This window comes from Macaca nemestrina, chromosome 10 (assembly GCF_043159975.1).
Source record: "Macaca nemestrina isolate mMacNem1 chromosome 10, mMacNem.hap1, whole genome shotgun sequence".
Taxonomy (NCBI): Eukaryota; Metazoa; Chordata; class Mammalia; order Primates; family Cercopithecidae; genus Macaca; species Macaca nemestrina.
This window is the reverse complement of record NC_092134.1, coordinates 80,300,992-80,326,231: the sequence shown is the minus strand read 5'-3', so window position 1 is coordinate 80,326,231 and position 25,240 is coordinate 80,300,992. Positions and strand designations below refer to the sequence as shown.

The window sequence follows — 25,240 nt, the reverse complement described above, 5'->3', positions numbered from 1 at the left end:
CGATTCTCCTGCCTCAGCCTCCTGAGTAGCTGGGATTACAGGCATTTGCCACCACGCCCGGCTAATTTTGTATTTTTAGTAGAGATGGGGTTTCTCCATGTTCGTCAGGCTGATCTTGAACACTCGACCTCAGGTGATCCACCTACCTCTGCCTCCCAAAGGGCTGTGATTACAGGCGTGAACCACCGCACCTGGCCTAAAAGTGGTGTTTTTTGGGGTGTTTTGTCTTGATTTGTTTTGTTTTGCCACCCAGGCTGGAGCACAGTGGTACGATCTAGGCTAATTTTTGTATTTATGGTAGAGACGGGGTTTTACCATGTTGACCAGGCTGGTCTCGAACTCCTGGCTTCAAGTGATCCACCCGTTTCGGCCTCCCAAAGTGCTGCAATTACAGGCGTGAGCCACCTCGGGCTCCCAAAGTGCTGCAATTACGGACGTGAGCCACCTCGCCTGGTGGTTTATACAAACAAATCATTTTCCTCTTTGAAATAAAATACATCTTTTGCTTAAGAAACAGACACTTTTGTGACCTTGTCAAGAACCTTAGCTTTGTGCAGCCTCAGCCGCCTTACTTGTAAACTACGCGTTGAAAAGTTGCCTAGGCCGGGCACGGTGGCTCAAGCCTGTAATCCCAGCACTTTGGGAGGCCGAGACGGGCGGATCACGAGGTCAGGAGATCGAGACCATCCTGGCTGACACGGTGAAACCCCATCTCTACTAAAAAATACAAAAAACTAGCCGGGCGAGGTGGCAGGCGCCTGTAGTCCCAGCTACTCAGGAGGCTGAGGCAGGAGAATGGCGTGAACCCGGGAGGCGGAGCTTGCAGTGAGCCGAGATCTGGCCACTGCACTCCAGCCTGGGCGGCAGAGCGAGACTCCGTCTCAAAAAAAAAAAAAAAAAAAAAAAAAGAAAAGTTGCCTAAAGGCCAATATTATCCCAGAGAAGTACTTGTGCCGGCCTGTCAACTCCACAGGCCATAATTCTATGAAACTTGTAATGCTAATGCTAAATCAGGGGTGAAAAATGAAAATCATTGTGAAAACACTGCCATCTTTATACAAAACCCAACCTCCAGCCCGGTGCGGTGGCTCACACCTGAAATCCCAGCACTTTGGGAGGCTGAGGTGGGCGAGTCATCTGAGGTCGGGAGTTCGACACCAGCCTGACCAACATGGAGAAACCCCGTCTCTACTAAAAATACAAAATTAGCCAGGCATGGTGGCACATGCCTGTAATCCCAGCTACTCAGAAAGGCTGAGGCAGGAGAATCACTTGAACCCGGGAGGCGGAGGTTGCAGTGAACCAAGGACACTGCACTCCAGCCTGGGCAACAACAGTGAAACTCGGTCTCAAAAAACAAACAAACAAACAAAAAACCCAACCTCCAAGTTCCTCCACTTAACATTTTAAAACTCTAGAAAGGAGGGTGGGTCAGCTGGGCACAGTGGCTCATGCCTGTAATCCCAGCATTTTGGGAGGCTGAGGCGGGCAGATCACGAGGTCAGAACCATGCTGGCTAACACAGTGAAACCCCATCTCTACTAAAAATGCAAAAAATTAGCTGGGCATGGTGGCACATGACTGTAGTCCCAGCTACTTGGGAGGCTGAGGCAAGAGAATCGCTTGAACCCAGGAGGCAGAAGTTGTAGTGAGCCAAGATCGCGCCACTGCACTCCAGCCTGGGCGACAGAGCGAGACTCCTTAAAAAAAAAAAAGAAAGGAGGGTGGATCAATCAGGCACCGCAGCTCTGTGCCTCATCCCCCTCCCCACCCCTCTGTTATCAGCCACTCTCCTTGCGGCTCCTCTTCGAGTCCCAGGGAAACATCACTTCCTCCTTTTTAGGCTATGGCCCATCATTTCCCTTAGCATAGCTAAGATGGGTTGGGAAATCCAAAAGGATGTTAGTTTAAATTTTAAAAGTACTGAACATACTCAGTAGCAATGAACACATCTGGTGCCTAGATTGTGTTTTCTAAATACTGTTCTCTGCTAAAAGGAATCAGAGCTTTCTGAAGACCTGGTTGATCTCAAGACTGGGGCAGACAAGGAGAAAGATTAGCCTGAAACATTTTTGTTGTGCCAGGAAATAAGGCAGTGCTGGGAAAAAAAAAAGTAATGTTGGCTGGGTGCGGTGGCTCACACCTGTAATGCCTGCACTTTGGGAGGCCAAGGTGGTTGGATCACTTGAGGTCAGGAGTTTGAGACCAGCCTGGCCAACATGGTGAAGCCCCATCTGTACTAAAAAATACAAAAATTGGCCAGGTGCGGTGTCTCACACCTGTAATCCCAGCACTTTGGGAGGCCGAGGCAGGCGGATCATGAGGTCAGGAGATGGAGACCATCCTGGCTAACACGGTGAAACCCCATCTCTACTGAAAATATGAAAACAAAAAATTAGCCAGGTGTGGTGGTGGGCGCCTGTAGTCCCAGCTACTCGGGAGGCTGAGGCAGGAGAATGGCATGAACCCAGGAAGTGGAGCTTGCAGTGAGCCGAGATTGTGCCACTGCACTCCAGCCTGGGCGACAGAGTGAGACCCCGTCTCAAAAACAAACAAACAAGCAAAAAAAAAAAAAAAAATTAGCCAGGCGTGGTGGCGGGTACCTGTAATCCCAGCTACTCAGGAGGCTGAGGCAGGAGAACTGTTTGAACCCAGAAGGCAGAGGTTGCAGTGAGCCAAGATCGCGCCACTGCATGTCAGCCTAAGTGACAGAGCTAGACTGTGTCTCAAAAAAAGTAATAATAATAATGTCAAAAGACATGGAAGTGCCAGGTGACTCATGCCTGTAGTCACAACACTTTGGGAGGCCAAGGTGGCAGGATCACTTAAGGCCAGGAGTTGGAGACTGGCCTGGGCAACATCATGAGATCCTGTCTTCACACACACACACACACACACACACACACACACACACACACACACACATTTTTTAAAAGACATGGAAGCCAGGTTAAAGGGGCTCCCTCTGGTCAAAACTGGAATAATTTGAGCATTAAAATAAGAACTGAAATTAATTATAATCTATTGAATAAAACCAGAGTCCATATTGATAATACACATGAATCAAAAAGGAGCGAGGAGGGCTCTTTTTTTTTTTTTTTTTTTTTTGAGACGGAGTCTCACTGTGTCTCCCAGGCTGGAGTGCAGTGGCGTGATCTCGGCTCACTGCAAGCTCCGCCTCCCGGGTTCACGCCATTCTCCCGCCTCAGCCTCCCAAGTAGCTGAGACTACAGGCGCCCGCCACCATGCCCGGCTAGTTTTTTGTATTTTTAGTAGAGACGGGGTTTCACCATGTTAGCCAGGATAGTCTCGATCTCCTGACCTCGTGATCCACCCGCCTCGGCCTCCCAAAGTGCTGGGATTACAGGCTTGAGCCACCGCGCCCGGCCAAGAGGGCTCTTTTTTATAGTCTAACGCCAAATGATAAAAACAGAGGGAATGCTGGAGTTAGAAAATCACCATTGTGCAACAATTATGATAAAAATTGGCCAGGGGCCGGGTGCAGTGGCTCACACCTGTAATCCCAGCACTTTGGGAGGCCGAGGTGGGTGGATGACTTGAGGTCAAGAGTTCGAGACCAGCCTGGCCAACATGGTGAAACCCCCATCTCTACTAAAAATTAAAAAAAAAAAAAATAGCCGGGCATGGTGGTGCACGCCCTCAGTCCCAGCTACTTCGGAGGCTGAAGCAGTAGAATCACTTGAGCCCGGGAGGCGGAGCTTACAGTGAGCCGAGACTGCGCCACTGCACTGCAGCCTGGGTGACAGAGCGAGACTCTATCTCAATAAACAAACAAACAAATACATAAATAGTTGGCTAGGGCAAAATCATGAATGGATACTGATGCAGGGCAGGCAAGTCCCATAGTAGGGCTTAGCCCATGAGGGTCTGTGGCTTCACCCAGGAAAGAGGGCAAGCTGGTGGTAGGGTAGAAGAAAACAGCCTTATTGAAGTGACAGTGTTACAGCTCTGTGACTGCTCTGCAGAGCAGGGCTACCTCATCAGCAGTGTGCTGAGAGTAGCAGCTTAGGGCAGCTCTGCAGTCATATTCACACCTACTTTTAATTACACGTAGATTAAGGAGTGGTTTATGCAGAAATTTCTAGGGAATTAGTAACTTTTGGGTCATCGGGTCGTTACCATGGGAAAGGGTGGTAACTCCTAGGTGTTGTTGCCATGGCAATGGTAAACTGACATGGCACACTTGGGGGTGTGTGTCTTATGGAAAGCTGCTTCTGCCCCATTCCTGTTTTAGCTAATCTTCAATTTGGTCCAGTGCCCAAGCCCTGCCTCTGGAATCGAGTCCCGCTTCCTACCTCAATGCTAAATCTAGGTGGGGAAATCTGAACTGGGCAGGGTTATTTGCATGATCTCAAAGCGTCTCCCTACAGATTATTTACACATTGTTACAAGTTCGCAAGTTACAAAATAGTAACTATATATCATGGAGAAACCAGACAACATCATTAGCAAGTTCGACCTTGATTAAATTAACATCACCAGTAAGGAGCAGGTAGACATTGTAGGGCTTGGGTTGGGCTTTCCCTTAAAAGAACACAACACAATTTATGTCGTATTTCAGGTCAGATGCATAACTTAAACCCGGTCATGAGCAAACATCAGGAAAACACAAATTGATGAACATTCTATACAATAGCTGGCCCGTATTTTTTTTTTAATGTCAGTGTCATTAATGACAAAGAAAGGCTGAGGAAGTATTTTAGATCAAAGGAGACAAACAGCAATGACAACAAAATGCAATCCATGCTGGGGAACTGGGCCTTGTGCTGGAGGGGGAAGTGCTACCAAGGATGTTATTGGGACAGTTGACAATGGTGGAATATGAACTTTATAATGTCAATGTTAAATTTCCTGTATTTGATCATTGTACCATAATATATATTTTGTTAATTTTAGAGACAGGGTCTTGCTCTGTTGCCCAGGAGGGAGTGCAGTGGCTCAATCATAGCTCACTGCAGCTTCAAACTCCTAGGCTCAAGCAATCCTCCCACCTCAGCCTCCCGAGTAGCTGGGACTATAGGAGCATGCCACCATGCTGGGCTAACTTATTTTTTATGTTTTTATAGAAATAGGGTCTTGCTGTGTTGTCCAGGCTGATTTTGAACTCCTGGAGTCAAGGGATACTCCCACCTCAGCCTCTCAAAGCGCTGGGATTGCAAGTGTGAGCCACCTTGCCTAGCCTGTACCATGATTTTTTTTTTTTTTTTTTTGAGACAGAGTCTCACTCTGTCGCCCAGGCTAGAGTGCAGTGGCGTGATCTCGGCTCACTGCAACCTCCACCTCCAGGGTTTAAGGGATTCTCCTGCCTCAGCCTCCCAAGTACCTGGGATTACAGGAATATGCCACTACATCCGGCTAAACCTGTACCATGATTATTTAAGAGAATATTCTTGCTATTGAGAAATAGGCATTATAGTATTAAGAGATAAAGGGTCATAATATATGCACTGACTCTCAAATGATTCAGAAAAAAATGAGTATAATGCATTTAGAGAAAGAATGACAAAGCAAATTTGTCAAAATGTGAGAAATGGATAAATCTGGGTAAAGAGTATATGGGAGGTATCTGTAACTAAGAATAATTACAAGAATGCAACTTTTCTATAAGTTTGAAATTATTTCAAAATAAAAAGATGTTGACTATAGTCCTCTGCTGTACCAGCTGAGCTATTGAAGGATGCTATAAAAAAGGTTTTTAAAAGGCACATAAACAGAAGAGAAAGAGCCAAATGAGGACTAGGGTGTATAAGGACAGTTCCAAGTGTCCAGTCAAATTCTGACTTTAGCTTGTTCTCTTTTATCTACTTTTTTTTTTTTTTTTTTTTTTTGACAGAGTTTCGCACTTGTTACCCAGACTGGGTTGCAATGGTGCGATCTTGGTTCACCACAACCTCCACCTCCCAGGTTCAAGCGATTTTCCTACCTCAGCCTCCTGAGTAGCTGGGATTTATCTACTTTCTTAAAAGGGCTCTTACTCTCAACCTCAGAGAGCTGCTATGACATCATAGGTACCCCACCCAGCTTCTTACCTTCCCAGGTCCTGGCCTTCCACCCTGTGAAGGGCACCATCTTCCTTCCCCAGGCAAGGGGAGGCTGGTCCCTAGGTGCTAGAGACTAGGATGCTTTGATGCCTTTGCTCTTACCGAAACCAAAATCAAAACCAAACGACAACAAAAAATAATTCTAACATTGCAACCCACTCAGGCGTTTCCAATGCCTTTATTTTCCTATTTGAGGGAAATATCATTTCCCCAGACCAAGGGCAAGATGGGTGACTAAACCTGGGAATGGCCTCAACCTTCCTGCAAGCAGTAGATCCACAGCACATGGTTAATAATTTATGCTATTAAGGTTAGGCTACTAAGGCTATTAAGGTGTACAGTCCTAACGGACACACCTATGAATTAGATACACCTGTCAACAGAAGCTGGTCAGATCCATAGTTAAGAACCAGAGCAAGATGGTCTGAGTTTAGTTTCTGACTCCACCACTTACAAGTTGTGTGAACGGTTGGGTGCAGCAGCTCTGCCGGGAATCCTGGCCCTTGGAAGGTTGAGGCTGGAGGGTTGCTTTGAGCCCAGGAGTTTGAGACCAGCCTGGGCAACATAGCCAGACCCTGTCTCAATTTTATTTTAGTTTTTAAAAAGTTGTATGACTGAGAGCTAACCAGCTAGTTTCCGAAGCTCATGAACCATTCACTCAACAAAGCAACCACCTCGTAAGCACCAGGCAGTATTTTGGGAGGTAGCAAAATGTAAGCTCTCTGCTCTCAGAGCTTACATTCCAGTTAGATGAGACAGAAACTTTAAAAATAAATAATTAAAATATAGAGTGTAACTTTATTGAATCCAGAGAGTCTGAGGCTGAATTTTGGGAAAGGAGAAAAGAAACATCAGTTTTATAAAGTTGAAAGAAAGAAAAAAAAAAAAAAACAAGTGATTAACTGATTTTATGTTCTGTTCTTCTGGCCTTCTCCTTAAAATATTTCTCAAATGGAGATGATTCAAGGAATTTGAAGATTTTATTTTTGTTTTTGCTTTCTGGCTTTGCTTCGAGTAAGGCTTTTTTTTTTTTCTATATTTGAGACATTTTGCAGATACACAGAATCCTTTAAGAGTAGAGTTTGGAGTTTACATTGAAGGTGTCAAAAATTCTACTATTAGAGGAAATTAAAATACCATTCATAATGAGAATAACAACTTTATAGGGGAATTACTAGCAATTTATGAAAGGCTTTTTTTCTCCAAATGGTCAAAAGAATTGCGTCGGAGATTTGGATGTTCTTTTGCTATGGTTCGTACAGTCTGTATTTGCTCTTCAAATAACTTTGGATGACTTTTACATGGCCACATTACTGTTTCCATAAATGATATTTTTAGGAATTGGAAATAACAAAAAGTTCTGGTAGACTTGCCACTTGTCCTTAATAACTTGTGTAGCTAAATGTCTCTTTCCCAAAAAGTGATTGAGAAACAGTATCAGCTAGGATTTTAAATGTTAAATGGATGGGTTGGGCACGGTGGCTCACGCCTGTAATCCCAGCACTTTGGGAAGCCGAGGCGGATGGATCACTTGAGGTCATGAGTTTGAGACTAGCCTGGCCAACATGGTGAAACCCCATTTCTACTAAAAATACAAAAATTAGCCGGGCATGGTAGCATGCACCTGTAATCCCAGCTACTCGGTAGGCTGAGACCAGAGAATCACTTGAACCCGGGAGGCGGAGGTTGCAGTGAGCAGAGATCATGCCATTGTACTCCAGCTTGGGCAACAAGAGTGAAACTCCGTCTCAAAAAAAAAAAAAAAGTTGGCTGGGCTCAGTGGCTCACGCCTGTAATCCCAGCACTTTGGGAGGCCGAGGCAGGTGGATCACGAGGTCAGGAGATCGAGACCATCCTGGCTAACACGGTGAAACCCTATCTCTACTAAAAATACAAAAAATTAGCCGGGCATGGCGGCAGGCACCTGTAGTCCCAGCTACTTGGGAGGCTGAGGCAGGAGAATGGCGTGAACCTGGGAGGCGGAGCTTGCAGTGAGCCGAGATTGCGCCACTGCACTCCAGCCTGGGTGACAGAGCGAGACTCTGTCCCCTGCCCAAAAAAAAACGTTAAATGGATGTTTTTATGTAAGACAGTAAGAAAACCACAGGACATGCAGTGGTTTGGTTGCTGGTTAGTTGTCATTATCATTAACTTTTCTATTGTTTAAATTTCAGAAGAAAAATCTTTGTGTGCATGTTAAGATTTTTCGAGATTGATAATTACATAAGGCTCTGGTCTCAAGATCCAATCCGTGTCCATTTTGTTTCAATGTCACCAAAGTAAAATTGATTATAGGGTGATTCTGCTTTTTCTCTCCCATTAAAGGTTTTCAGGGGAAAAAAAATTGTTCCTCTCTTACCATCTTTTTATTTCACTTTTTTGAGATAAATTCTCACGCTGTTACTCAGGCTGGAGTGCTGATGCAATCACAGCTCACTGCAGCCTCAACCCTCTGGGCCCAAGCAATTTTACCACCTCCTCTGAAACAGCTGAGACCACAGGTGTACACCATCATGTCTGGCTAATTAAAAAAAAAAATTTTTTTTTTAGAGATGGGTCTTGCTATGTTGCCCAGGCTGGTCTTGAACTCCCGGGCTCAAGCGATTCTCCCACCTCAGCCTCACAAAGTGCTAGGATTATAGGCCTGAGCCACCATACCCGGCCATATCTTGTTTAAAAAAAAAAAATAAAGTTCTCCATTATTTGATTGAATGTTTTGTTGTGCTTCGTTTTTTGAGACAGTCTTGCTCTGTTGCCCAGGCTACGGTGCAATGGTGTGATCTCAGCTCACTGTAACCTCCATTTCCTGGGTTCAAGCAATTCTCCCACCTCAGCCTTCCAAGTAGCTGGGATTACAGGCACCTGCCATCATGCCTGGCTAATTTCTGTATTTTTAGTAGAGACAGGGTTTCATGCCTCGGCCTCCCAAAGTGCTGGGATTACAGAGGTGAGCCACCGTGCTTGGCTGGTTGAATGTTCATAAATTTCAAAAACATACCAAAAGAATGCACTTGAAATTTTAACTTTATTATTTTCCCATTACAAAAGTAATGCATATTGATTACATAATAAAAGGGAGGGAGCTCAAAACATATAAAGGAGTCTATGCTTTTTTCTTTTGTTTTTTTAAAGGAGTCTGTTTTAAAATTGCCTATTACCCTATTCCAGGGAAAACTATTAACATTTTGCCATATTTCATTTTATCAGTCTTTTCCTATGTATTTTTGAACATAGCTCAAATATTACTGTATATAAAGTCTTATATTCAGCTTTTTCAACATAAATTACATTAAAGTTATTTTTATGTCAATAAAAATTCTCTTTGTAAACATAATTTTAATGGCAAAATGACATTCCATCATACAGACATACTATAATTTATTTAAACACTCTCCTAAAATCAAATATTTAGTTAGGAGAAGGAGTTAGTAGGTCAAAGCATATAAACATTGTGCAGATCACTGTGGCCTAGAAAGGCTGTTCTTTTTTTTTTTTTTTTTTTTTTTTTGAGACAGAGTCTCGTTCTGTTGCCCAGCCTGGAGTGCAGGGGTGCGATCTCGGCTCACTGCAACCTCTGCCTCCTGGGTTCAAGCAATTCTGCCTCAGCCTCCCGAGTAGCTGGGATGACAGGCGAATGCCATCATGCTCGGCTAATTTTTGTATATTTAGTAGAGACAGGGTTTCACCTTATTGGCCAGGCTGGTCTCGAACTCCAGACCTCAAGTGATCCACCCGCCTCGGCCTCCCAAAATGCTGGGATTACAGGCATGAGCCACCGTGCCCGGCCTCAAAGGCTGTTCTTGAGAGCACAGGGAGGAAATGCAGCGACTCTGCGGGTGAGGGGTGGTATCAAGGCTGGCAGCAAGGAGAAGGCTCACAGGTCCTGGCCTAGTCGCTCCAGCTCGTTGAGGAGGAAGTCCATATCAGCACAGGTCAGCGCAGGGTTGGCCACAACCACACGGAAGAAGTTACCCCGGGTTCCGTGGGGCTGGTAGCCAATCATCATGGAGCCCTCCTTCACCATGCGCTCCTTGAGCACGGGGGCCACCTGTGGGAGGGTGGAGAGAGATTCCAGTTGCAGCCTGGGGTCGGCTGACAGGTAGGCTGGCTTCTTGTCCTGCCAGGCTTTCAGAGGTGCTTTCCCCTCCCACCCAGCCACCTTCTAGGGGTAGCATACATTGGTCAGACCTTGACCTTGGCCTCAGTTTACCTTTTCTGTCATATCTAACCTGCTTGGCCTTCTCTATCTTCTGCTTTTCTCCCCATTTCTCCCATCTCCAACAAATCTGTCATGTGGGCCATTTTCTGCCAAATCTTGACTTTCTCTTGATTCCTAACACTGCTTTAGTCTAACTTCAAGCCTTGGTCATCTAAGGCTTAGTCAACACCTTCTTCTCCCCTCTCTTAATTCCTGTAATATTTTTGATAATACTAATCTGTGCCCTGTGATCTAGCAAGTAATTTACAAAATTGCCTTGAACACATTGCTTCCAAATAGTAACTCTTGTTTTATAATAACAACTCCATCAGGGCAAGAACATTTGTCCTTTCGGATCATCTGCAGCACCTAGTACTACTCTATCTTTAGGGACCAGGATATAACACAGCTCCTTGCCTCCAGGTGGCACTTCTAGACTGGCCTTCCCGGGTTGCTCTGTCCCCAGCACGGGTGATAAAGCTCTTCCATGATCTTTCTGCCTCATATCTGTCCTGGGCCTGAGTTCCCAGCCCAATTGCCAGCACAGGGCTCTGTGTACTGCACACTGGTAACTTCTCTGACTTCTCCTGTAACACCCCTCGCTTCTTCTTACTTACCAGAAACATACCTTCCTCCCCATCCCCAACCCTACCCCTACCCAAAAGACAGCGTCCGTGCCTCAGAGCAAGAGACCAGCAAGGGGACCTGCCATGCCACTCCCAGCCAGCAGGGGGCAGAAGCGCATCAGGTCCCTAAGGGGAAAGCAGAGCGGCAGAGCGCGCCTACCTTGGACAGCCTCTCGTGGTAATCTGGACTGTCCTGCTTCCCTCGCAGGCTGGGGGGTACGAACCAGAAACACACATTGACGAACTCAGGCTGAGAGGAATGAGAAAGAGGAAGGTGTATGCTGAGGAACGGGGACCGTTTTCCCTCTCCCTGCCCTTTTTCCTCCACTAGGGCTTTAGTTGGGGTTAGGGAGCTGCAAAAGAGCTGGGCGGGGGCAGGTGCCACAAAAGAGAAGGGGGTCCTACCTCCATGACTAGCTCCAACCCTTCCCGCTTCTTTATTTCCTCTACCAGGTACCTGTGAACAGTGAGAAACCATAGGCGGGGAGGAAAAGCAGAGATCCAGAGACAAAAGAGGCCTACTTAGAATGAGCCACAGAGAGACCGAGAGAAAAATAATCCCGGGGAGCAGGAAAGGGGGAGGGGCAGTGACCCAGGAGAGGGGAACAGGGACGACCCCCCACACACCCCCACTCCACCCGCCTACCGGGCAAGGGCAAAGGTCTGGTCGATGCGCCGTTCCAGCCCTTGATCGCCCTGTGCCTTCCACATGAGCCACAGCTTCAGACAGTCCACACGGCGGCCACACTGCACTACCTTGTCTCCCGTGTCCAGAGCCACATCATAGAACTTGTCCTGCTGGAAAAGGTAGCTGGCCTGGGACCCATGGCAGCGCTTGAGCAGGTTCTGTGTAGGGGTGAGGAGATTGTCAGACCCTACCCTCTCCACCGAGGCTTTCCTCCAGGGCTGCACTGTGGGGGTCTTAGCTCAGGATACCCTTTTCTTTCCCTGGAACCAGGCGGCACTGCTGGGATGGCTGCCTGCTGGCTCTAACCTTCTTTGGGTTTCCTCTCAGTACCCAGGGTTCTTCCTAAACTCTGATGGCAACTTCAAGCTAGAAACTCCAGGATACCTCTGACTCCAACTTCAAACTGGAACCTTTTCCCTTTGAAAACAGGACCCTGGGGGAGTGAAGGAGCCTAATACAGGATAGGATGGTAGCAGAGATGCAGCTTCAGAAGGGATGGTAAGGAGAATAGAGAAAGGCCTGAACTTTATCTAAGGTAGGATAGAGAAGGCAGAGCTCCAGAGACAGGTGGGGCTGGTGCAGGGGCAGGGGCAGACCCACCGAGGTATCCTGGAGAAGAAGTGCAGAGCATTGCAGGCCTGCGGCGAGGAGCTTGTGGGGATTCCAGGCCACAGAGTCAGCCCTGGATGGGGTGGAGCAAAGGCAGGTCAGTGGCTCCTCCTCCAGCTGCCCAACCAGAGCCCCTCCTCCTTTTCCAGGACCCCAGTAAAGGTGCTTTGGTCTCACCCTCACCCCGGCATCAGGAAGAATTGCCATGTCTGACCTCCCAGCTCCAATCAATCCTCTCCAGTCCCCCTCCCCTCAGCCTCCTTCCCCAGCCATGTTAAACTCCCTAGTCCATGATGATTCTCTGGACCAATGGTTTGAAGGGTGGGATTTGGGAAGAAGGGGACTGTATGCACCTCTGGATCCCATCCAGGAGATGCCTGTGTGTCTGTGACAGCAGGACGCTCCCACCCCAGGCAGCCTGTGGAGCAGGAGGAACAACGTGGGCCTTGGCCTTGGCTCAGCCCACCCCACCGCACCCCCAAGCCCAAGTCCCACTCACATCCACATGCAGCCAGAGCCCATGACGCTGGCACACATCAGCAATTGCCTCCAGGGGGTCAAAGGCCCCTAGCACAGTGGTGCCAGAGGTGGCACTGACCAGGAACGGCACAGCACCCTGTTGCCAAAATGTAGAGGGAGAAAGATGTAAAGTCATCTCAAAAGCAACTCAGAGCCTGGTGCTGGGCCCAGCTCTAAGCTCTTTGCATGCCTAAAATGGCCCATTTCAACCTCACAACAATGTGTTACTGTCCTTTTTAATGTGCAGTCAGGGACACTGAGATTCAAAGATCCAAGCAGAAGCTCCAGAGATGGACTTTGAACCTAGGTTTTTATTTCCAAAGCTCATACTCTCAAAAAACTTGAATGTTTTACTGGCAGATCCAATGCTACTGAAAAAGGCATAGTGGCTCACACCTATAATCTCGACACTTTGGGAGGCCAAGGCAGGATTGCCTGAGGCCAGAAGTTCAAGACCAGCCTGGGCAACACAGCAAGACCCCACCTCTAAAAAAAATTTTTTTTTTTAATTAGTCAAGTGTAGTGGCGCACACCTGTAGTCCCAGCTACTCAGGAGGCTGAGATGGCAGGATTGCTTCAGCCCAGAAGTTTGAGGTTACAGTGAGCTATGATTGTGCCACTGCACTCCAGCCTGGGCAACAGAATGAAACTCTGTCTCAAAAAATATAAACAAACAGGCCAGGCACAGTAGCTCAGGCCTGTAATCCCAGCACTTTGGGAGGTGGAAGCCGAGGCAGAGGCATGAGAATCGCTTGAACCCGGGAGGCAGAGGTTGCACTGAGCCAAGATCGCGCCATTGTACTCCAGCTTGGGCAAAAGATCACGATTCTGTCTTAAAATAAATAAATAGGCTGGGCGCGGTGGTTCACACCTGTAATCCCAGCGCTTTGGGAGGCTGAGGCAGGTGGATCATGAGGTCAGGAGTTTAAGACCAGCCTGGCTAACATCTCTACTAAAACTACAAAAATTAGCCAGGCGCAGTGGCAGGTGCCTGTAATCCCAGCTACTCAGGAGGCTGAGGCAGGAGAATCACTTGAACCCGGGCAGCAGAGGTTGCAGTGAGCCGAGATTGTGCCATTGCACTCCAGCCTGGGTAACAAAGTGAGACTCTGTCTCTAAACAAACAAACAAACAAATAAATAAATAAATAAATTTGAATAGTACAAAAGTGTTTTTTTTTTTTTTCTTTTTTTTTGAGACGGAGTCTCGCTCTGTCGCCCAGGCTGGAGTGCAGTGGCCGGATCTCGGCTCACTGCAAACTCCGCCTCCCGGGTTCACGCCATTCTCCCGCCTCAGCCTCCCAAGTAGCTGGGACTACAGGTGTTCGCCACCTCGCCCGGCTAGTTTTTTGTACTTTTTAGTAGAGACGGGGTTTCACCGTGTTAGCCAGGATGGTCTCGATCTCCTGACCTCGTGATCCACCCGTCTCAGCCTCCCAAAGTGCTGGGATTACAGGCGTGAGCCACCGCGCCCGGCTTAGTACAAAAGTTTATGCAGAAATTGAATTAGTAATTTTTAAGACTACCACAGCTTGATGTGGTAGCTCATGCCTATAATCCCAGCACTTTGGGAGGCCAAGGCAGGAGCATTGCTTGAGCCCAGGAGTTCAAGACCAGCCTGGGCAACCTAGTGAGACCTCACCTCTACAAAAGAAAAAAAAAAAAAAAAGTCTGGGTGTGGTGGCTCACGCCTGTAATCCCAGCACTTTGGGAGGCCAAGGCAGGCGGATCACCTGAGGTCTGGAGTTCAAGACCAGCCTGACCAACATGGAGAAACCCCGTCTCTACTAAAAATACAAAATTAGCTGGGCGTGGTGGCACATGCCTGTAATCCCAGCTACTTGGGAGGCTGAGGCAGGAGAATCACTTGAACCCAGGAGGTGGTGGTTGCTGTGAGCTGAGATTGCGGCACTCCAGCCTGGGCAACAAGAGCGAAACTCCATCTCAAAAAAAAAAAAGAAAAAAAATAGGTGTATAGTGGTGCACTCCTATAGTCCCAGCTACCTGGGAGGCTGAGGTGGGAGGATCACTTAAGCCCAGGTGGTCAAGGCTGCAGTGAGCCCTGATCATGCCACTGCACTCCAGTCTCAGCAACAGAGCAAGACCCTGTCTCAATTTTTTTTAAGTTAAAAAGAAAAGAAACGCCCAGGTCCAGATGGCTTTGCTGATAAATTCCATCGAACATTTAACAAAAATTGGTAACAAATCATAAACTCTTCCAAAAGACAGAATATACAAAAATCAATTGTATCTCTATACACATTAGCAATGAACAATCTAAAAATGAAATTAAGAAAACAATTTCATTTACAAAAACACCAAAAAGAATAAAATACTTAAGAATTGATTTAACAATAGAAGTATAAAGCATATACTCTGAAAACTACAAAACACTGTGGAAAGAAATTAAAGACCTAAATAAATGGAAAGATGTTTCATGTTGATGAATGAGCACAACTCCTATCAAAATCCCAGTTGCCCTCTTTGCAGAAATGGACAAGCTGATCTTAAATTCATATGGAAATTCATGAAACCCAGACTAGCCAAAAACAATCTTGAAAAAAAGCAAAGTTGGCCGGGCGCGGTGGCTCAAGCCTGTAATCCCAGCACTTTGGGAGGCCGAGACGGGCGGATCACGAGGTCAGGAGATCGAGACCATCCTGGGTAACACAGTGAAACCCCGTCTCTACTAAAAATACAAAAACTTAGCCGGGCGAGGTGGCGGGCGCCTGTAGTCCCAGCTACTCGGGAGGCTGAGGCAGGAGAATGGCGTGAACACGGGGGGCGGAGCTTGCAGTGAGCTGAGATCCGGCCACTGCACTCCAGCCTGGGTGACAGAGTGAGACTCCGTCTCAAAAAAAAAAAAAAAAAAAAAAAAAAAGAAAAAAAGCAAAGTTGGAGGACTCACACTTCCTGATTTCAAAACATACTACAAAGCTACAGTTGAATCAAGACAATGTAGTCTACAGGATAGACATGTAGATCAGTGGAACAGAACTGAGAACTCAGAAATAAATCCTCACATTTACAGTCAACTGATTTACAACAAGGATGCCAAGACAATTTATTGAAGAAAGAATTGTCTTTTCAACAAATGGTGCTGGAACAACTGGCTATCCATATGCAAACAATGCAGTTTGAATGCCTTTCTCATATCACACCCTCAAATTAACTCATATTGGATCATAGGCCTAAATCTCAGGGCTCAAACTATAAAACTCTTAGAAGAAAATATAGGAGTAAATCTTTGTGAGCTTGGGTTAGGTTAGATATAACACCAAAAGCAGAAGCAACCAAAGAAAAAGTAGATAAATTGGACTTCAAAATTTAAAACTTTTGTACTTCAAAGGACACTATCAAAAAAGTGAAAAGTCCAACAGCAAAGACATGGAATCAACCTAGGTGCCCACCAACAGTGGATTAGATTTTTTTTAATGTGGCATATACAAACCATGAAGTATTATGCAGCCATAAAAAAAGAATGAAATCATGTCCGTTGCAGCAACGTGGGTGCAGCTGGAGGCCAGTATCCTAAGTGAGTTAACACAGAAACAGAAAACCAAATACCACATGTTCTCGTAAGTGGGAGCTAAATACTGAGTCCACATGGACAGAAAGATGGGAATAAAAGACACTGGGGACTGTAAGAAGCGGGAGAGAGGGGAGAAAAAGTTGAAAACATACCTATTGGGTACTATGCTCACTACCTGGGTGATGGGTTCAATCGTGCTTCAAACCTCAGAATCACACAATATACCCTTAGAACAAACCTGCACATGTCCTTACTGAATCTAAAATAAAAGTTTCAGAAAAGTGAAAAATCAACCTAGAGAGTGGGAAGAACATATCTGAATATCATATATCTGATAAGGGACTTACATCTAGAATATATGAAGAACTCAGTAACAAAAAGACAACGTAATTTTTTTAATGGGCAAAGGATCTGACTAGACATTTTTTCAATAAAGATATATAAATGGCTAATAAGCACATGAAAAGATGCTCAACATCACTAATCATTAGGGAAATGCAAATCAAAACTACAATGAGTTACCACTTCATACCCATTTAGGATAACTACTATCAAAGTAACAGAAAATGGCAGGATGCAGTGGCTCACGCCTGTAATCCTAGTACTGTAACAGGCTGAGGTGGGAGGATGGCTTGAGCCTAGGAGTTTGAGACCAGCCTGGGTGACACAGCGAAAAGGAATTTTGGTAGAAATGTGTCTCTACCAAAAATAATTTTTAAAATTGGCCACATGTCGCAGTGTGCACCTGTGGTCCCAGCTCCTTGGGAGGCTGAGGTGGGAGAATCACTTGAGCCCAGGAGGTTGAGGCTGCAGTGAACCATGATCGCACCACTGCACTCCAGCCTGGGTGACAGAGCAAGACCCTGTCTCAAAAAAACAAAACAAAGCAGAAAATAACAAGCATTGGCCGGGCGCGGTGGCTCACACCTGTAATCCCAGCACTTTGGGAGGCCAAGGCAGGCGGATCACAAGGTCGGGAGATAAAGACCATCCTGGCTAACACCCCGTCTCTACCAAAGACGTGACACTCCGTCTCCACCAAAACTACAAAAAAAAAATTAGCCAGGCCTCGTGGCAGGCGCCTGTAGTCCCAGCTACTCGGGAGGCTGAGGCAGGAGAATGGTGTGAACCCAGGAGGCAGAGCTTGCAGTGAGCCGAGATCGCACCACTGCACTCCAGCCTGGGCGACAGAGCAAGACTCCATCTCAAAAAAAAAAAAAAAAAAAAAAAAAAAAGAAGAAGAAGAAAATAACAAGCGTTGACAAGGATGTGAAGAAATTAGAACCCTTGTGCACTGCGGGAATGTAAACTGGTTCAGCCACTATAGAAAACAGTATGGCAGTTCCTCAAAACAATTCAATAGAATTACCATATGCTCCAGCAATTCCACTTCTGAGTACACACCCAAAATACTGAAAGCACGGTCTTGAAGAGATTCCAAACAACAACTCAAACAGATAAATGGATAAGCAAAATATGGCATATATGTACAATGAAATATTATTCAGCCTTAAAAAGGAAGAAAATTCTCACATGCTACAACGTGGATGAACTTTGAGGACATTCTGCTAAGTGAAATAAGCCAACTGAAAAAGACAAATACCACCAGGCACGGTGGCTCACGCCTGTAATCTCAGCACTTTGGGAGACCGAGGCAGGCAGATCACAAGGTCGGGAGTTCGAGACCAGCCTGGCCAAAACATGGTGAAACCCTGTCTCTGCTAAAAATACAAAAAATTAGCTGGATGTGGTGGTGCGCACCTGTAACCCCAGCTACTTGGGAGGCTGAGGCAGGAGAACTGCTTGAACCCAGGAGGCGGAGGTTGCAGTGAGCCAAGCTGGCGCCATTGCATTCCAGCCTGAGCTACAAAAGCGAAACTCTGTCTCAAGAAAAAAGAAAAGAAAAGAAAAAGACAAATACCGTATGATTCCACTTATATAAGTACTTAGAGTAGTCAAAGTCATGGAGACAGAATGGTGGCTGCCAGGGGCTGGAAGAGGGGGTAATGAGTTGTTGTTTGATGAGTATGGAGTTTCAGTTTTACAAAATGAAGAGTTCTGCTGGATGCAGTGGTTCATGACTGTAATGCCAGCACTTTGAGAGACCAAGGTGGGCAGATCCCTTGAGGCCAGGAGTTCGAGACCAGTCTGGCCAACATGGCAAAATCCCGTCTCTACTAAAAATACAAAAACTAGCCAGGTTTGGTGGCAGGGGGCCTGTAATCCCAGCTACTCAGGAGGCTGAGGCACAAGAATCGCTTGAACCCAGGAGGCAGAGGCTGCAGTGAGCTGAGATTGTGCCACTGCCCTCTAGCCTGGGGGACACAGTGATACTCTGTCTCAAACAAAACAAAACAAAAAACAAGATGAAAAGAGTTCTGGAGACTGGTTGCACAACAATGTGAATGTATTTAACACTACTGAACTGTACATGTAAAAATGGTTAAGATGGTAAATTTTATGTTACACACACAAAAAAACAAGTAGAACTGGCAGCAGATTCTCAACAGAGACCCTTCTGGCATGTTGGGTGAGTCAGTTCTTGTTCATATAGAGCTATCCCTGTACATTGCAAAAATGTTTAGGATCCCTGTTTCCCTCTCAATAAACACAGTAATGCCCACTGGCTAGTGTCACAACACAAAGCAAAATAAAACAGTTCCACACACTTCCAAATGTCCACTTGATGACTAGGAGAGTGGGGGTGGATGGCAGCACCAGCCCCAAGCAAGTACCTATGGATGAGGAAGGCTATAGGTGGGGTGGAAACAGTCCAGGCAAAGGGGGGAAGCTGCTCCAGCCCCATATCTTCAATTCCAGAAATATCCCATGGCCTCTGCACACACACAGAATCTTCTTGTCTACCCAAAGGGGTACCACCTAGTTTATTTCCTTTCTCCCTTCCAGTCTCAGCTCAACCATCCCTTCTGAGGGAAGCCTTCCCTGACTCCTTCACCTCCTGATTAGGTCAATTCTCCTGTATTCTATGCTCAAAGAGCACAATGTATCTCACCTTCATAGCACATATATATATATATATTTTTACATATATTTATGAATATCAGTCTTCCTTACTGGAATAAAAGTTCTATGAAAAACAAAATGGGTGAAGGATGTGAATAGACAGTTTTCCAAAGAAGATATACAAATGGCCAATAAGTACATGACAAGATGCTTAATATCATTAGTCATCAGGGAAAATCAAATCAAAACACAATGAGATCCCACTTCACACCCACTAAATGGTATAATAAAAAAAGATATGACAAGTGCTGGTGAGTATGTAGAGCAACTGGAACCCTCATACACTGCTGGTGGGATTGCAAACTGGTGCAGCCACTTTGGAAAACAGTCTGGCAGTTTCTCAAAAGGTTAGATACAGAGTTACCATATGACCCAGCAGTTTCACTCCTAGGTATATAACCAAGATAAATGAAAACATATTTTCACACAAAAATCTGTACACAAATGTTCATAACAGTATTATTCATAAGAGTCCCAAAGTGGAAACAACCCAAATGTCCATCAACTGATGAATGGATAAATAAATGTGGTATGTCCATTTAATGGAACATGATTTGGCCATAAAAGAAGGGAAGTGCCGATACACGCTACAGCTTGGATGAACCTTGAAGACATTATGCTATGTAAAAAAAGCTCATCACAAAAGGCACGTATAATATGATTCCAGAATTCAGAACTGGCAAATATAGAGAGACTAACTAGGTTACTGGTTGCCTAGAACCGGGAGTTCTGGGAGAATTAGAGACCGATGGCTAAAGGGTATGAGGTTTCTTTTGGGGGAGATAAATGTTCTAATACTGATTGTGATGATGTTTGCACAACTCTGCAAATATGCTAAACCACTAAATAGTACCCTTTCAGTGGGTGAATTACATGTTAGGTGAATTATATGTTATGTGAATTATATATCAATAAAACTATTACCAAAAAAGTTTCTATAATAAAAAGAGAAACATCACTACTCTAATTGCGGCCCTTACTGCTACTCAGAGGTAACATCCACATATCAATAAATATATACTGTTATAAATAACAAAAATGGGCTCATAATGTCCTTTTTTTTTTTTTTTTTTTTTTTTTTTTGAGACGGAGTCTCGCTCTGTCACCCAGGCTGGAGTGCAGTGGCGTGATCTCAGCTCACTGCAAGATCCACCTCCCAGGTTCACACCATTCTCCTGCCTCAGCCTCCTGAGTAGCTGGGACTACAGGCGCCTGCCACCACGCCTGGCTAATTTTTTGTATTTTTAGTAGAGACGGGGTTTCACCATGTTAGCCAGGGTGGTCTCGATCTCCTGACCTTGTGATCTGCCTGCCTCAGCCTCCCAAAGTGCTGGGATTATAGACGTGAGCCACCGCACCTGACTCATAATGTCCATTCTATACTGCAATTTGCAATATATATTTACTATATACAGTGGAGATACTTTCATGTTAGTATATATAGTCTCATCTATTCTTTTAAATGGCTACCCAGTACTCTAATAATAGTAATAAATAATAATAACAACAATACCAGTAGCTTGTATTTATACAGTGCATCTATGTGCCAGGCAATATTCTAAGTGCTTTACATATACTGATTCATTCAATCCTTACAATAACCCTATGTGGCAAGTTCTATATTCTGTCCATTTTACAGGGGATGGAACTAAGACACATAGATATACCATAATTTATTTTATCTACTAATGGACATTTAAATTTTTTTTTAAACATTTGTGGCCAGGCATGGTGGTTCACGCCTGTAATCCCAGCACTTTGGGAGGCCGAGGCAGGTGGATCACCTGAGGTCAGGAGTTCAAGACCAGCATGGCATTGAACCCCATCTCTACTAAAAATACAAAAATTAGCCAGACATATTGATGCACGCCTATAATCCCAGCTACTCGGGAGGCTGAGGCATGAGAATCACTCAAACCCAGGAGGTAAAAGTTGCAGTGAGCCAAGATTGTGCCATTGTACTCCAGCCAGGGTGACAGAGTGAGACTCTGTCTCAAAAAAGAAAAAAAAAAAAAATGGCCGGGTACAGTGGCTCACACCTGTAATCCCAACACTTTGGGAGGCTGAGGCAGGCAGATCACCTGAGGTCAGGAGTTTGAGACCAGCCTGACCAACATGGAGAAACCCCGTCTCTACTAAAAATACAAAATTAGCCAGGCCTGGTGGCACATGCCTGTAATCCCAGCTACCTGGGAGGCTGAGGCAGGAGAATCGCTTGAACCTGGGAGGTGGAGGTTGCGGTGTGCTGAGATTGCACCATTGCACTCCTGCCTGGGCAACAGGAGTGAAACTCCATCTCAAAAAAAAAAAAAAAAAAATTTACATTTATATTTATTTAATTATTATTTTTGAAATCACACCACTGCACTCCAGCCTGGGTGACTGAGTGAGACTCTGTCTCAAAAACTATTAAAAAATAAAAATAAATAAAATTGTACAGATGGTGCCAAAATGCCCTCCAAGGTGGCTGTAGCAGTTACATACCCCTCAAAGTGGAGGAGTGTGCTAATGTCCCCTCATCCCCACTACTCACAGCCTTCACCAGTGCCTCTCCCCTCCTCAGCCTCTCCCTGCACAGACCCTTGCAGCCCACAGGAACCTTCCACACTACAGTGCAGGCCCCCAGCACCCTCCCTGTGGTGCTGCCTGGGACTCGCTCTCACTCAGTCCTGCCTCTCAGAATCCAACCCGGCATAGGTGTCTGGGCAGAGCCCCAGAAAGCAATGTAGTGTCCTCACCCCCAGGTTCCCCACAGTCACTTCAGCCCACAGGGGAAGATGGGCATGGAGATGAGAGGGATGAAGGGTGCCTTGAGCAGGGAGAGCCCCAATAACCCTCCAAGAAGGTTGGAGGCTCCATCACCCCAGCGAGCCTCACTTACTCACCTCAGCCTCAGCCATACCAATCTGCCTCTCCAGATCCTCGGGGACCATTTTCCCTCTGAAAAAGAAAATGCAGAGGGTACAGCAGGGACAGGTTCTCTGTTGAAGGCAGGGTAAGGTGGGGTTAGCAATGCAGAGATGACAGTGCTAGTTTTTCCCTCAGGGGTTGAAACAGATCTCAGGGCAGAGGTGGGGGACGCTGGCAGGCTCTGGTAGACCGGAACAGCAATTCTACTGAACAGCGAGGGGAGAGAGGTCCACCAGCGGTAAAGGGCCGATGCCAGAGCATTCTGGCAGCAGGAAGGTACTCTGTGCCAAGCTGGGTCACAGCCATGTAGGCAGAAGGACCTTCACCTCTCATCAGCCTTGACTACTCGGACACTGTCGGTGCCAAGTCCCAGAAACGCAGCTCCCTTCTGGATGGAGTAGTGACACTGCGGGGGAAGGCAGAGGGCAGGTTAGCACAACTTGATGGGGGAGCGGAGAGAAGGTAAAAGTCAAGTGTGAGCTCCAACAGATGGGATCCTGTAGACAAGGGCTTCTCAAATGTTAGCGTGCATACGAATCGCCTGGATGTCTGGTTAAAATGCAAGTTCAGGTCCACTAGGTCTGAGGTCTGGGGTGAGGCCCGAGATTCTGCATTTCTTTTTTTTTTTTTTAGACAGAGTTTCCCTCTGTTGCCCAGGCTGGAGTGCAGTCGGGCCATCTCAGCTCACTGCAACCTCCACCTCCCAGGCTCAAGAAATTCTCATGCCTCAGCCTCCTAAGCAGCTGGGAATCCAGGTGCCCACCACTATGCCTAGCTAATTTTTTGTATTTTAGTAGAGAAGGGGTTTCACCATGTTTCCCAGGGTGGTATCAAACTCCTGAGCTCAGGCAATCCGCCCACCTCAGCCTCTCAAGTGCTGGGATTATAGGCGTGAGTCACCGCGCCCAGTCAGATTCTGCATTTCTAACAAGCCCCAGGTCATACCAATGCTGCTGGTCCACAGACCACACTCTTGAGTAGGAAGAGTATGGACTGTGTCCACTGTACTCATGGCCCCTCCTCTGCCCCCAAACAGAAGGCAATGTGAACAGGAGCAGTTACTGGCCTCCTTGACTGGAAGGAAGCACATCCGCCTGGGGGCAGGCTGGCCTTGCAGGATGTGGGGAGGGCAGGGAGAAGACCTGGAAGGTCTCTACTTAGCTGGCTGGAGATTAGAATCAGGAGCCCAGGGTTGGGCCTGTGCCTCTTCCCCACCTCCTTCGATGTGAATAGTGCCAGGGGCGGCAGTGTGCGGAGGCCCCTCTGCTTGCAATCCGGGTAGCGCTGATAGCGGGCCAGATTTACAGCATACATGTTGGAGATGGAGCCACCTGTCATAGGGAGGGGGCGGTGGCAAGAGGAAGGAGCACTGGGTCAAGACTGGAGCTTGCCTCCCCTTCCCTTTCCACCAGAAGAGCTCATCAAAGCAGCAGGTATGACTGGCTCCGAGGCCACAATTCCCAGGATCATGCCATCTCAGAATGGATCCAGGATCAGATCCTCTTGACCACACCCCTCCACACCCGGGGCTGCCCCCAAGAGACAGCACCCATCCAGAGACAGCAGGAACTAGACCAGTGATCCCAGGGAATAGTGACAAACATGAGCAGGAAGGGATGAGACAGCCTCCTCCCTGGTCTGGCCTGGGTCCAGCTGGAGAGGAATCAAAGAGGAATCATCCCTCCCTGCCAGATGCTTAGAGCAAGAGAACGGTGCAGAAGGAGGAACCCATAAAAAGGGCAAAGAAAGGTCCCCCTCATTCTCACAAACCAGGGCAGAAGATTCCATCCCCAGAGCTCCAGCCCACCAGGGCCCGCAGTTTCCTCAGCACCTCCTCTTCCATGAGCACAAACACGGGGGCGATTTCATATGTGTACCTGCCAGGAGAGAGAGCGACGAGAAAGGAAAGATGGGGAGGGACTGCCCAGACAGGCCCTTAAACTGCACAGGAGTCAGAAAAAGGAGGCAATGAACAGTGAGCGAAGGAAGATTCCAAAGAGAAGAACAAGTTGGTGACAGAACCAGGGAAGCAAGAAAGAGAAAACAGAGGTCAGGAGGCCTGAGAAAGTTTGGAGAAAGGGGGTCCAAAGGATACAAGGAAAAACTCTCTGCCGATAGGGATTCCTAGAAGCAGTAGAGAGAGGGCAGAACCATTCTCCTCCCCTACCCCTCAGGCACCTCTCCAGCAAACCTAAATCCTTTGTGGGATGGTAGAGGGGCCGTGGGATGCTCACTGGCTGGTGTTGAGGCTCTCAGTGATAATGCGTCCGGCCAGAGCATGGGGATCCAACCCTGAGAAGAGCTGGTTGAAGAACCGAGGGTGACCTGGAGAAGGAGAGTACGCCAGGGAGCTCAGAGCAGAGTTCAGGGCAAACTCCCAAGTCTCCTTCCCAAAGAAGCCAGGGCCCACCAGTCTTGACACTGTAGCGAATCACAGTCCGACACCGCTCCAGGATCTGCTCCTGCGACTCGCCCTGGCTCCGCAGCTCCAAATCCAGCAGCTGCTTCAGCTCCTCAGGCTCCTTCCACTCACAGACCTAGGAAGAGAGCCAGGGCTGCTGGGGGCCTGGGATGCCTGTGGACTGACTGTCAAAACACACCTCCACAGACACGAGACACGGCCAATCTGCACTAAAAACAACTTTGGGATACTTCCAAAGTAAAACTCTGAAAATGAGCAAGAGTAGTGAACACAGTAAGACTCAGAATGTAAATCCCTGAGGTACCCGGGGGGACAGGGATGAATTCTGGGGAGAAACCTTATCAAAAGGAGGAAAGTTCTGAGCCAGATTTGGAAAGAAAAAGAGAAGGCTTGGGCCGGGCGTGGTGGCTTACGCCTGTAACCTCAGCACTTTGGGAGGCCTAGGCAGGCAGATTACCTGAGGTCAGGAGTTCAAGACCAGCCTGGCTAACATGGTGAAACCCCATCTCTACTAAAAATACAAAAATTAGCCGGGCGTGGTGGCACATGCCTGTAATCCCAGCTACTCGGGAGGCTGAGGCAGGAGAACTGCTTGAGCCCAGGAGACGGAGGTTGCAGTGACCTGAGATCGTGCCACTGCACTCCAGCCTG

General features: G+C 46.9%; 1 protein-coding gene across 4 annotated transcripts in view; it reads right to left on the bottom strand.

Annotated features, from left to right (window-relative positions):
• Positions 1–9,068: 9,068 nt before the first annotated feature.
• LOC105474285 (cysteine sulfinic acid decarboxylase) overlaps positions 9,069–25,240 on the bottom strand; it is a 32,624-nt gene continuing 16,452 nt past the window's right edge. For 2 of the 4 annotated variants that reach the window (XM_011728839.3, XM_011728841.3), the window contains exons 3-15: positions 24,578–24,704; positions 24,402–24,492; positions 23,938–24,044; positions 23,383–23,498; positions 22,494–22,573; positions 22,143–22,197; positions 12,683–12,799; positions 12,537–12,601; positions 12,175–12,256; positions 11,533–11,732; positions 11,292–11,343; positions 11,047–11,136; positions 9,069–10,110 (exon numbers count right to left, since the gene is read on the bottom strand). In XM_011728839.3, the coding sequence (XP_011727141.3) occupies positions 9,937–10,110; positions 11,047–11,136; positions 11,292–11,343; positions 11,533–11,732; positions 12,175–12,256; positions 12,537–12,601; positions 12,683–12,799; positions 22,143–22,197; positions 22,494–22,573; positions 23,383–23,498; positions 23,938–24,044; positions 24,402–24,492; positions 24,578–24,704 (1,356 nt within the window). In that variant the 3' untranslated portion in view covers positions 9,069–9,936. Of the gene's footprint in view, positions 10,111–11,046; positions 11,137–11,291; positions 11,344–11,532; positions 11,733–12,174; positions 12,257–12,536; positions 12,602–12,682; positions 12,800–16,152; positions 16,493–22,142; positions 22,198–22,493; positions 22,574–23,382; positions 23,499–23,937; positions 24,045–24,401; positions 24,493–24,577; positions 24,705–25,240 lie in introns of those variants that run through there. The other 2 variants (XM_024790537.2, XM_011728846.2) reach the window with 2 other exon arrangements.